Raw genomic sequence first — 14,157 nt, 5'->3', positions numbered from 1 at the left:
AAGGAAGAACATGAGAAGCTGGAGAAATCCCAGGGCTTGAAAGAGCAGGTCGAAAGGATGTGCAACATTAAAGCCAGACAGTTGAGTGTATAGAGAGACAGTAGTGCAGTGGGCTAAGCACACATCCCTGAGGTGCACCAATGCTCAGCAAAGTGGAGATGTTATTTCCAATCCACACAGATTGTGGTCGTCCGGTAAGGAAGTCGAGGATCCAGTTGCAGAATGAGGTACAGAGGCCCAGGATCTGGAGGTTTTTGATCAGAACTGGAGGAATGATGGTGTTAAACACTGAGCTATAGTCAATAAATAGTGTCCTGACATGGGTATTTGTATTGTCCAGGTGGTCCAAGGCTGTGTGAAGAGCCATTGAGATTGAATCTGCCGTAGACCTATTGCGGCAAAAGGCAGATTGTAGTGGGTTCAGGAATTAATGCTAGCCATAACCAACCTCTCAAAGAACTTCATCGCCGTAGCTGTGGGCGCTACTGGACAATAGTCATTGAGGCAGTTCACCCTACTCCTCTTGGGCACTGGTATAATTGTTGGCCTTTTGAAACAAGTGGGAACTTCTGACTGTAGCAATGAAAGATTGAAATCTTTGACCACACCTGGCAGGTTTTCAGAGCCTCTCCAGGTACTCCAACAGGGCCTGTCATCTCGCAAGGGTTCACCCTCCTGAAAGATAGCCTAACCTCAGCCTCCAAGACAGATCCCATGTACACTAGGGATCCTCACAGCTGCTGCAGTTTTATTCTCCTTCAATGTACTTCAATATCCTCTTGTGAATATCACTTTCAATTAATAATGGGCCTATATTCCCAGATCCCTTTGTTCTACCGTACTCCTCAGTGCTCTGTTCTGGTTGTGATTCACTGTGCAAGACCTTCAGTACAATGGATAGCCCTACCAAAGGGGAACAACTCGCACTTGTCTGCATCAAATTTCATCTGCCGTTTTTTTTTTACACCATTTCTCAAGCTGGTCCAGATCCCGCTGCAAGCTCTGATAGTCATCCTCACTGTCCACTGCAGCCCCTAATCTTGGTGTAATCCACATAACCATATTATCATTCAGATCATTGATATGGGTGACAAACAGCAAAGGACCCAGCACTGAACCCTGTGGCACACCACTATTTACTGGCCTCCAGTCAGAGAGGCAACCATCTACTACCACACTCTGGCTTCTCCCACAAAGCCATGTCTAATCCAATTTACTACCTCATCTTGAATGCTGAGTGATTGAACCTTTTTGACCAACCTCCCATGTGGGACCTTGTCAAATAGCCTCACCAAAGTCCATGTAAACAACATCCACTGTCTTGTCTTCATCAATTTTCCAGGTAACTTCCTGGAAAAACACTAAGATTTGTTGGACACGACCTACTGCTCACAAAGCAATACTGACTATCCATTATCAGTGCACATCTACCCATATATATCCAGTCCCTCAGAATACCTTCCAATAACTTTTCCCATTACTGATGTCAGGCTTACCGGCTTATAATGTCCTTGTTTATGTTTAGAGCCTTTCTTAAACAATGGAACAGCATTAGCTATCTTTCAACCCTCACCTGTCATCAAAGATGATTTAAATAACTCTGCTAGAGCCCCTGCAATTCCTGCACTTGTCCCCTGTGGGGTCCAGAGGAACACCTTATCAGGCCTTGGGAATTTATCCACCCTAATTTGCCTCAAAACAGCAAACACTCTGTAGTCTGAAAGGGTCCATGACCTCGCTGCCATTTGCCTCGCTTTTATAGACTCCGTGCCAGTCTCCTGAGTAAATACAGATGCAAAAGAATCCAGCTAAGACCTCTCCCATCACACATTTTGGCTCCACACACACAGTAGATTACCATTTTGATGTTCTAGAGCAGGGGTCCCCAATTTTTTCTGCACTGCAGACTGGTTTAATATTGACAATATTCTTGCGGAGTGGCCAACGGGGAGGGTGAGTGGTGTTCAAGTTCAACAGTGGGCGTGACAGAGAATGAGGAAAGGTGCAGCTGACTCACATCATTTCATATTACCAAATCATATCGTTTCCTCACAGCCCAGTAGCACAACTTTGGTAGTGGTTGGGGACCACTGTTCTAGAGGACCAATTCTGTCGTTTGCAATTCTTTTGCTCTTAAAACAATGTTTTCTTTAAACAAACGATACGTGCTTGCTCGAGAATATGGTTATAGAAGATATGATAGCACTGTTTAAGAAATATTTACAAAGATATGTGAACAGGCAGGGAATAAAGCAGTATGTACCTTACACAGGCGGATGGGATTAGCTCAGACTGGTATCACAATTGGTACAGACATTGTGGGCCAAAGGACCTACAATGAGGCACAATGCAAAACTGAGGAGTATCGCCTCCTCTTCCATGGGCATATTGCAGCCATTTTGTCTCAATATTGAATTCTGCTTCTTTCAGTGACTTGATTACTCTGATTCAAATTGGCTTAGCTCACTTAGAACCATAGAAACTACAGCACAGAAACAGGCCCTTTGGCCCTTCTTGGCTGTGCCGAACCATTTTCTGCCTAGTCCCACTGACCTGCACACGGACCATATCCCTCCATACACCTCCCATCCATGTATCTGTCCAATTTATTCTTAAATGTTAAAAAAGAACCCACATTTACCACCTCGTCTGGCAGCTCATTCCATACTCCCACCACTCTCTGTGTGAAGAAGCCCCCCCCTAATGTTCCCTTTAAACTTTTCCCCCCTCACACTTAACCCATGTCCTCTGGTTTTTTTTCTCCCCTTGCCTCAGTGGAAAAAGCCTGCTTGCATTCACTCTATCTATACCCATCATAATTTTATATACCTCTATCAAATCTCCCCTCATTCTTCTACGCTCCAGGGAATAAAGTCCTAACCTATTCAACCTTTCTCTGTAACTGAGTTTCTCAAGACCCGGCAACATCCTTGTAAACCTTCTCTGCACTCTTTCAACCTTATTTATATCCTTCCTGTAATTTGGTGACCAAAACTGAACACAATACTCCAGATTTGGCCTCACCAATGCCTTATACAACCTCATCATAACATTCCAGCTCTTATACTCAATACTTCGATTAATAAAGGCCAATGTACCAAAAGCTCTCTTTACGACACTATCTACCTGTGACGACACTTTTCGGGAATTTTGTATCTGTATTCCCAGATCCCTCTGTGTTCCACTGCACTCCTCAGTGCCTTATCATTAACCCTGTATGTTCTATGTTGGTTTGTCCTTCCAACGTGCAATACCTCACACTTGTCAGTATTAAACTCCATCTGCCATTTTTCAGCCCATTTTTCCAGCTGGTCCAAGTCCCTCTGCAGGCTCTGAAAACCTTCCTCACTGTCTACTACACCTCCAATCTTTGTATCATCAGCAAACTTGCTGATCCAATTTACCACATTATCATCCAGATCATTGATATAGATGACAAATAACAATGGACCCAGCACTGATCCCTGTGGCACACCACTAGTCACAGGCCTCCATTCAGAGAAGCAATTCTCTACCACCACTCTATGGCTTCTTCCTTTGAGCCAATGTCTAATCCAATTTACCACCTCTCCATGTATACCTAGCGACTGAATTTTCCTAACTAACCTCCCATGCGGGACCTTGTCAAAGGCCTTACTGAAGTCCATGTAGACAATATCCACTGCCTTCCCTTCATGCACTTTCCTGGTAACCTCCTCGAAAAACTCCAACAGATTGGTCAAACTTGTTTTATCTCTTTATTTCTCTCTGGAATGAAGACATGCCTAGCTTGTCTTCCTACTCTACATTTCACAACGCCTACATTATTGTGTTTATGCTCTTGTTGTTGGCCTGTATCTCATTCAGTCATTGACCAGTGGTCAATGACAGAATGAACTTGTTCACCCCCATTATATTATATCAGAGATATTTTCTGTACCTGACTCTCCCTGAAACTTCCAGCTTCCTTTCTCTCCTTTCCCATGCTGACATGGGTAGTTTGACCTGCAACATTACTGGTTTCCTTCTTACAGATGGAGCCTGACCTGCTCAGTACTTTCAGCAATTTGATTTTTTAAGATTTGCAACTTTCTCTATTTGATCTGTATATTTTCACAAATTACCAAAATACTGCCAGCAATATATGGCAGAAGAATGTAATGTAAGCGTATTTAAAATTTAACACATTGTAACTAGGCTCAAATTAAACCTGATTTAATAACCTCATGCTCAGAATAATTAACAAATCACCCAAAAGAAAAGCTGTTTCATTTTGTTTATAGTTACTGGCTGCTGTGAATAAAGACAATGGAAAATGTCCATCCATGTCATTAGCAAAGGTAAAATAATCACAGTAAGTCAAATTGAGAGATTGTGAAGAAAGTACAGACTTTTGAAGCCATTTAGGGTTTCTATTTCAACAGATAATGGTAAACAGCATTTAATGGCATGACAGTGAAGAGCATATCCAGTTTTTGTTTTCTTAATTAGATTAAAACCATGCTGAACTTTATTTACCTTAACCGAATGGTTATGAAAATCAGTAACAATGATTTCATTATTGTTGTTGACTGCTGCAAAATGAGGACCTGGAAGAGAGAGTTTAACATCAATTTACTTGAAAAACATGGCATTTCAAACATTTGTATTATGAACACTATTTAACTAGTCCTGGGGAAGTCTTGGTCCACAACACTGACCGTCGATGCTGCCTGACTGGCTGAGTTCCTCAGCATTTTACATGCGTTGCTGTGGACTTCCAGCGTCTCAGAATCTCGTGTTTCTTTATTTTAACAGTCTTAAACACAGATTGCCTTTTTGTTAAAAGAGATTATCTTTATAAAAGCAAACTCAATAATCAGATGTGAAGCAATTTACCTTAGTAAAGGGACCGCGTGCCCCCACCCCCCGCCACACACACACATTATACATTTTCAGGTTACTGAACTTTGTCTTTACAGAATTCCCACCCAAAATGCTGAGATGCATAACAAAATTTGCTCTTACAGAATCTGTGTGAACACAGTTAATGAGTCAACACTTACTTTTATAAACTTGCATTCCTTGACACAATCTGCATGTGCAGATGAGGAAACTTTATTTTAAGGAAAATACCAATATGAATCATTTCCAGAAACATTATATCCCAATCCATCAGTGCCTTCTGTACCAGAAACATAGTATTTTATTAAAGTATGCAAAAAGGAACCAAAGCTACAAATCCAACAATGTGAATCAATCCACAAAATACAACGCAAAATCCAATTCCCTCTCAACCCCATTCCCCTGCCTTCACCCTGTAACCTTTCACATCCTGGCTTAACATGAATCTATCAACTCACTTTACCCTCAAAGACTTGGTCTCCACGGCTGCCCATGGAAAAATAATTCCACACACTCTAGCTAAAGAAATTCCTCCTCAGCTCCATTCTAAGTGGGCATTCCTCTATTCTGAGGCTGTGCCCTCTGGTCCTAGACTCCCCCACTACAGGAAACATCCTCTCCATATCACTCCATCTGTGCCCTCTGGTCCTAGATTCCCTCACTACAGGAAATATCCTCTCCACATCCAGTCTATCTACACTTTTCAACATTTGATAGGTTTCAATGAGTTCCCCCTCATTCTTCTCAATTCCAGTGAGTACAGGCCCAGAGCTATCAAACACTCCTCATACGCCTTTCAATCCCAAAATCATTTTTGTGAACTTCCTTTGAGTCCTCTCCAATATCAGCACTTCCTTTCTTAGATAAGGCTCCAAAACTATGCACAATACTCCAAGCAACATACATCAAAGTTGCTGGTGAACACAGCAGGCCAAGCAGCATCTATAGGAAGAGGTGCAGTCGACGTTTCAGGCCGAGACCCTCCAAGACAGCCTCACCAGTGTCTTATAAATCCTTGACACTACATACTTGCTTTCATATTCTAGTCCTCTGAAATGAATGCTAACATTGCCTTTGCCTTCCTCACATCAGCTCAACCTACAACTTAACCTTTAAGGAAAGCTACATGAGGACTCTCAAGTTCCTTTGCAACTCAGATTTTTGAATTTTCTCCCCATTTAGTAAATGGTCTATGCTTTTATTCCTTCCACCATAGTGCATTACCAACTATGTAACGACATCTGCCCATGCTGACTTCGGTCCATTTTTCCCCATGTGCCTTCAACCTTATCAACTCCAACATCTTCCCAACCACTAAAGTCAAATTAACTGGCCTATAATTCCATTTCTTCTGCCTCTTCTCCCTCGTAATAGCAACTGCACTCACTTCAGCTCCCTGACACTCTTGAACACCCAGCATACTGCTAGTGGCTTCCACAGTGAAGGTTGATGCAAAATACTTATTCAGTTCATCCTCCATTTCCTTGGTCCCCATTACTACCTCTCCAACATAATTTTCTAGTGATCCAATATCTACTCTCTTTTACACTTTATATAAGCAAAAAAAACATTTGGTGTCCTCTTTGATATTATTGGCAAGCTTCCCTTCATATTTAATCATTTTGCTTCTTATGGTTTTGTAATTGTCCTCGCTTAGTATTTAAAAACTTCCCAATCTCTAACTTCCACTAAATTTTGCTCTACCACATGTCCTCCCTTTTGCTTTTATGTTGACTTTGACTTCCCCTGTTAGCTCCAACCTCCTGTCTTCCCCCCGTATCCCTTCATGCCCTGACCAATCAAGAAACTATCAGCATCTGCCTTAAATATACATAAAGATGGCCTCCACAGTTGTCTATGGCAAAGAATTCCACAGATTCACCACTCTCTGACTAAAGAAATTCCTCCTCATATCTATTTTAAAAGGATGTCCCTCTATTCTGAGGCACTGTCCTCTGGTCTTAGATTCTCCCACCATTGGAAACATCCTCTCCACATCCACTCTATCAATACCTTTCATTATTCAATAGGCTTCAATGAGGTCACCCCTCATTCTTATGATTCTAGTGAATACAGGCCCAGAGCTATCAGATGCTCTTCGGATGACAAGCCATTCAATCTTGGGGTCATTTTCGTGAACCTCCTTTGAACTCACTCCAGTTTCAGCACATCCCTTCCAAGATAAGGGACCCAAAACTGCTGCCAATACTCCAACTGAGGCCTCTCCAGTGCTTTATAATATTACATCCTTGCTTTAATATTCTAGTCTTCTTCGAATGAATGCTAACATTGCATTTGCCTTCCTCATCAGACTCAACCTGCAAATTAACCTTTAGGGAACCCTGCACAAGGACTCCAAAGTCCCTTTGCATCTCAGTTTTTTGTATTTTCTCTCCAATAGAAAATAGTCAACTCTTTCATTTCTTCTACCAAAATGCATGACCATACACTTCCTGACATTGTATTCTACCTGCTATTTCTTTGTCCATTCTCCTAATCTGTCTAAGTCTTCTGTAGCCTCTCTGCTTCCTCAAAACTACCTGCCCCTCTACCTATCTTCATGTTGTCTGCCAACTTTGCAACTGAGCCATCAATTCCATCAACCAAATCATTGACATATAACGTAAAAAGAATCAGTCCCAACACAGACCCCTGTGGAACACCACTAGACACTGGCAACCAGCCAGAAAAAGTTCCACTCTTTCCCTCCTGCCAATCAACCACTGCTTTATCCATGCTAGAATTTTTCCTGTAATACCATGGGCATAACTTGTCACAGCCTCATTTGTGGCATCTTGTCAAAGGCCTTCTAAAAATCCAAGTACATAACATCAACCAATTCTCCTTTGTCTATCCTTCTTGTTATTTCTTCAAATAATTCCAACAAATCTGTCAGGCGAGATTTTTCCCTGAGGAAACCATGCTGACTACAGCCTATTTTATCTTTTTTCTTTTTAAATCTTTTTATTGAATAAGTATACAAAAAGGTAAGCCATATAGGCACTAATACACTGTTAGAATATAATAAAATTACAGGAGATATTAATACAAAAAAAAATACTACAAACAATGTAATTTAAACGTAACGTACCAAGGTAACATAATAGTATACTAATTTTTTTATATATATCAATAGAGAGAAGGAAACCCCCCCCCCAAAAAAAACCCACCATGCAACTAACTAAAAGCAAAGCAATGGGCTAACTTGAAACCAAACAGAGTTAAAAAACTTAAAATCACATCCTCAAACCCGACCTCCATTAAAAACAGTAAAAAAAGAACAAGAAGGGTATATACTACATTAAATGAAAATATTGAATAAAAGATCTCCAGGTCTGTTCAAATTTAAATGAGGAGTCATAAAGATTGCTTCTAACTTTCTCCAAATTCAAGCATAATATCGTCTGAGAAAACCAAAAAAAGGTAGTTGGAGCATTAAGCTCTTTCCAATGTTGTAAGATACATCTTTTTGCTATTAAAGTAAGAAATGCAATCATTCTACGGGCTGAAGGGGAAAGATTACTGGAAATTTTAGGTAGTCCAAAGATAGCAGTAATAGGGTGAGGAGAGATATCTATATTCAATACCTTGGAGATAATATTAAAAATGTCTCTCCAAAAAGTTTCCAGAGTAGGGCAAGACCAAAACATATGAGTTAAAGAGGCTATCTGCCCCGGACATCTATCACAAAAAGGATTAATATGAGAATAAAAGCGCGCTAACTTATCTTTGGACATATGTGCTCTATGAACAACTTTAAATTGAATTAAGGAATGTTTAGCACAGATAGAGGAAGTATTGACTAATTGTAAAATCTGCCCCCAGTCATCCACGGAAATGATAAACCCCAATTCCTGTTCCCAATCTACCCTAATCTTATCAAATGGAGCTTTCCTAAGTTTCATAATAATATTATAAATCATAGCCGATGCACCTTTCTGACATGGATTAAGGTTAATTATAGCATCTAAAATGTATGTAGGAGGAAGCATTGGAAAGGAAGAAAGTATAGTACTTAGGAAATTTCTAACTTGTAGATATCTAACAAAATGTATTCTTGATAAATTATATTTATTAGATAATTGTTCAAAAGACATAAGGGAACCATCTAAAAATAAATCCAAAAACAGTGAAATACCCTTAGTCTTCCAAATTTGAAAAGCACGATCCGTAAAAGAGGGAGGAAAGAATGTTACCTAAAATAGGAATCGCTAACCCAAATTGATTAAGATCAAAAAATTTTCTGAATTGAAACCAAATATGTAAGGTATATTTAACTATCGGGTTAGACACCTGTTTAAGGCCTTTCAAATCAAAAGGAAGAGAGGAACCAAAAATAGAGCCAAGTGTATAACCCTGAACAGATAGTAATTCCAATGCTACCCATTTAGGAATGGATAGTATATCCTGGTCAAGTAACCAGAATTTCATATGTCGAATATTAATTGCCCAATAATAAAATCTAAAGTTAGGCAATGCTAAGCCTCCATCTCTCTTAGCTTTCTGTAAATGTATTTTACCCAGTCTCGGGTTTTTATTTTGCCAAATAAATGAAGAAATTTTAGAGTTGACTTTGTCAAAAAAAGATTTTGGAACAAAGATTGGTAATGCCTGAAATATATATAAAAATTTTGGCAAAAAAAAACATCTTAACTGCATTAATACGACCTATCAAAGTTAAATATAAAGGAAACCATTTAGATGAAAGTTGAATAATATGGTCTATTAATGGTAAAAAGTTAATCTTAAATAAATCTTTGTATTTACAAGTAATTTATTCCCAAGATATGAAAAATAATTATTAATCAATTTAAATGGAAAGTTATAATATAAGGGAAGTTGTTTATTAATCGGGAAAAGTTCACTCTTACTAAGATTTAATTTATAACCTGAAAAAAGACCAAATTGTGCTAATAGCTCTAAAACAGCCGGGATGGATTTTTTGGGATTAGAAATATATAAAAGTAAGTCATCAGCATAGAGTGATATTTTATGGGACTTTAAGCCCCGAGTTATCCCAGTAATATTTGGAGATTCTCGAATGGCAATTGCAAGAGGTCCTAATGCAATATCAAATAATAAAGGACTAAGAGGACAACCTTGTCGAGTACCTCGAAAAAGAGGGAAAAAAGGTGAGCTTAAAGAGTTAGTACGGACCGAGGCCACAGGAGAATGATATAACAGTTTAATCCAGGATATAAATTTCGAGCTAAAATTAAACATTTCAAGCACCTTAAGTAAGGCCATTCTACTCTATCAAAAGCTTTCTCAGCATCTAAAGAGATAACACACTCAGGAACGTTTTATGAGGGAGTATAAACAATATTTAACAGTGTGCGAATATTATAAAAAGAGTAACGACCTTTAATAAAACCCGTTTGGTCTTCCGAAATAATAGAAGGAAGTACTTTTTCTAATCTATTTGCTAATAACTTAGAAAAAACTTTAGAATCAACATTTAATAAAGATATTGGTCTATAAGATGCACATTGAGCAGGATCTTTATCCTTCTTTAATATTAGAGAAATTGACGCTCTATTGAAAGATTCAGGAAGTTTACCAAGTTTTAATGAAGCCTCAAAAACCCTACAGAACCAAGGGATTAATGAAGGAGCAAAACATTTTTAAAATTCTACGGTAAACCCATCAGGGCCAGGAGCTTTCCCCAAATTCATAGAGAAAATAACATTCTTAATCTCATCCGTGGTAATGGGAGTATCTAACATAGAAGACATATCCTGTGAAATCTCAGGGAAGTCTAGATTATCTAAAAAATCATTCATATATTTAGAATCTCGAGGAGACTCTGATTGATATAAGGAAGAATAAAAATCACAGGTGGTTTGATTAATCCCCACATGATCAAGTATCAGTCGGTCATTTTGGTTATAAATCTGATTAATTTGAGATTTAGCATAATTAGACTTCAGTTGACTAGCCAACAGTTTGCCAATTTTGTCACTGTGTACATAAAATTCACTTCTTGTTTTCTTTAATTGGTTTACAATCGAGGACGAGAGTAATAAACTGTGTTCCATTTGAAGTTCAGTTCTTTGTTTATATAACTCCTCAGGAGCTATAACATATTTCTTATCAATTTCCTTAATCTTGTCCACAATTACCAACTCCTCCTGCTTCAGCTTCTTCCTCAAAGCAGCAGAATACGAGATAATCTGACCACGAATATAAGCTTTAAAAGTGTCCCAAAGAATGTTCACAGAAATATCCTCTGTATAGTTAATTGTAAAAAAAAAGATCAATCTGTTCATTCATAAAGTTAACAAAGTCCGAGTCCTGAAGCAACAGCGAATTAAAACGCCATTGTCTATTATTTTGTATATTGGCCAGAATTTTAATAGAAAGCTTAAGTGGAGCATGATCCGAAATGGTTATAGAGTCATAATCACATTTAATCACTGAAGAAATAAGACGAGAATCAATAAAGAAATAATCAATTCTTGAATAGGAATGGTGAACATGTGAAAAAAAAGAAAAATCTTTTTCCTGAGGATGCAAAAAACGCCAAATGTCCATCGACCCAGAATCAGAAAGGAATGAATTAATCAAAGTTGCAGATTTATTAGGTAAGGTCCGTAGAGGAGCCGAACGGTCCAAAGCTGGAGACAAACAGGTATTAAGATCTCCGCCCCAGATCAATGAAAACTCATTCAAATTCGGGAACTGATTAAATAATGATTTATAAAATTCCAGACAGTCCATATTAGGAGCATAGACATTAACCAAAACTACTTTTTTATTAAATAGTAGACCACTAACCAATAGAAATCTACCATTCGGATCAGAAATAATATCATGTTGTATAAAAGTAACTGAGGAGTCTATAAAAATAGAAACGCTTCGAATCTTAGCATTGGAGTTCGAATGAAACTGTTGGTCCTTCCAGAATTTAAAAAAATGTAGTCTGTCCCCCCCCCGCACATGGGTCTCTTGTAAAAATAAAATTTGTGCTTTAAGTCTCCAGAACACTTTAAAAACTTTTTTCCTTTTAATAGGATGATTAAGACCATTAGTATTCCAGGAGACAAAATTAATAATAGACTCCATAAACCCTAAAGTCAACCCGCAAAAAGGAGGATTGACGATAGGCTCGACCCACAAACCCGGAAAGGGAACAGAACATACAAGAGATACCGGGAAGAAGAACGCAACCAATACTTCAATAATGTATATAGCCCAAGAAGAAGGAAACTAAAACGTGAAGCCCCTCCCATCACCCCTCCACCCCATGACTCCAAGGCTAAATCTAACGCAGACCAGCCTGAAAGAAGCAAGCACTGAAACTACCCCCATGACTTCCGGTATACGCTCCCTAAAAAAAGTGTAAATATAAAAAAGATCAGCTGATTATAAAACAGTAAAAGAATAAAAAAAATAACTCAATTAAAATAAACACATAATGTAACAGAATAAAAGCCAGAAAATATAAAAACCGCAATAAACCCCAGACCCATGAGTAAACAAAACAAAAAAAAAGAGATTATTAACATAAACTAGTTATAAAAACCTACAAAACAAAATAGATTTAAAAAAACTACAAAATTTAAGGCCACAAAGGAAATACGTAAAATGACGGTGAGGAAATAACCACCCAGAATCCCCTGGGAAAAAGAAAGAAATGACGCAGTTAAAAAGAAAGTTTAGCAACCATATTAAATAATCAAAAATAAACTTTTCTGCCCATATAGGGCAAAAAAAAATTAAGACCAACAAATTCACAACCTCCGATCAACGGAGATAGTTAAAAAATTACGATTAAGATGTTGAAGGTGAAAATTGATACAGATAACTCTGGGCATCCGATGGAGATTCAAAAAAAACGGAGGGCTCCATCCAACGTACGAATCCTTAGACGTGCAGGGTAAAGCAGCGTTGGTTTTAAATCCATCTTGTAGAGTTCCGACATCACAGATTTGTAACGAACCCGTTGATCCCGGATTGGTTTACTGAAATCCTCCACGAATCGGAACTTAAGATCCAGAAAATCAATGTAACCTTTAGATCGAACGAAACGAAACAGTTTCTCCTTGTCTTGAAAGTAATGAAAACGTAAAATGACATGTCTAGGTTTATCTGACCTAGGCGAGTATGATGGAACTCTGTGAACACGATCCAATAACGGTGGTTGGTCAGGAAATACAGTAGGAAATGCATCTTTTAAAAGTTGAGAAAAATACTTCATAGGGTTATCGGATTCAACAGCTTCATGCACCCCAATCATTCGAAGATTCTGCTGTCGCATTCAGAGTTTTTAAAGGTCAGGAAGTCAAGTTTCTTCTTCATTACATTAATTGTTTCTTCGATTTTCTCCATCTTGAGCTCACTTTGTTGCGTGGATTTTTGAAGATCAGATATAGCCGACCGATGTTCCGTAATAGATATCTGTATCTTCTCGATTGAATCGGCAATTTTTTGGAAACTAGTTGAAATTTCTGCACAAATCAGCTCCGTAACAGAGGTTGAAATTTCCCTTTGAATTAGCTCCGATATAGCTTTCAAAGTCATCGGTGGTTCAGTCGGAGGGAAATCGGTACCTTTCGGTCTAACCGGAGGTTTGCCGTCCTTCCCGTTTTTTCCATTCTTAGACATAGCAGACCTTAAACGCATCCAATTATCGAAGAGGCCAATTTGTTTCAAAGTATTGTAAAAGTTGATGCCTTAATGGTTAATTAAAATATAGCTGATCATAAGAAGAAAAACTCAGAGGTAATGGAGCGAGTCAAGAACGCGACTTCACTCCATGAGCGCTACCGGAAGTCTCCTACAGCCTATTTTATCATGTACCTCCCAGACCTCATCCTTAATAATTGACTCCAACATCTTCCCAACCACTGAGGTTATACTATAATTTCCTTTCTTCTGTCTCTCTCCCTTTTTGAATCATAGAGAGACTTGGATGGCTCAGGGGCAGGAATTGTTACTTCGAGTGCCAGGCCTTAGATGTTTCAGAAAGGATAGGGAGGGAGGCAAAAGAGGTGGGGGCATGGCACTGTTAATCAGAGATAGTGTCACAGCTGCAGAAAGGGAGAAAGTCACGGAGGGACTGTCTACGGAGTCTCTGTGGGTGGAAGATAGGAACAGGAATGGGTCAATAACTCTACTGGGTGTTTTTTTATAGACCTCCCAATAGAGTAACAGGGGCAGAGGAGCAGACAGGGAGACAGATTCTGTAAAGATGTAATAATAACAGGGTTGTCGTGGTGGGAGATTTTAATTTCCCAAATATTGATTGGTATCTCCCTACAGCAAGGGATTTAGATAGGATGGAGTTTGTTA

General features: G+C 38.7%; 1 protein-coding gene across 4 annotated transcripts in view; it reads right to left on the bottom strand.

Moving 5' to 3' along the window:
* The window catches only part of trim2a (tripartite motif containing 2a), a 258,355-nt gene that overhangs the window by 22,846 nt on the left and 221,352 nt on the right, over positions 1–14,157 (bottom strand). For 3 of the 4 annotated variants that reach the window (XM_063046246.1, XM_063046249.1, XM_063046248.1), the window contains exon 10: positions 4,498–4,568. In XM_063046246.1, coding sequence (XP_062902316.1) covers positions 4,498–4,568 — 71 coding nt within the window. Of the gene's footprint in view, positions 1–4,497; positions 4,569–4,679; positions 5,144–14,157 lie in introns of those variants that run through there. The other variant, XM_063046250.1, reaches the window with a different exon arrangement.

The sequence above is a fragment of the Mobula hypostoma genome, chromosome 4, assembly GCF_963921235.1.
Source record: "Mobula hypostoma chromosome 4, sMobHyp1.1, whole genome shotgun sequence".
NCBI lineage: Eukaryota > Metazoa > Chordata > Chondrichthyes > Myliobatiformes > Myliobatidae > Mobula > Mobula hypostoma.
This window is presented reverse-complemented; position numbering and strand designations above follow the sequence as displayed.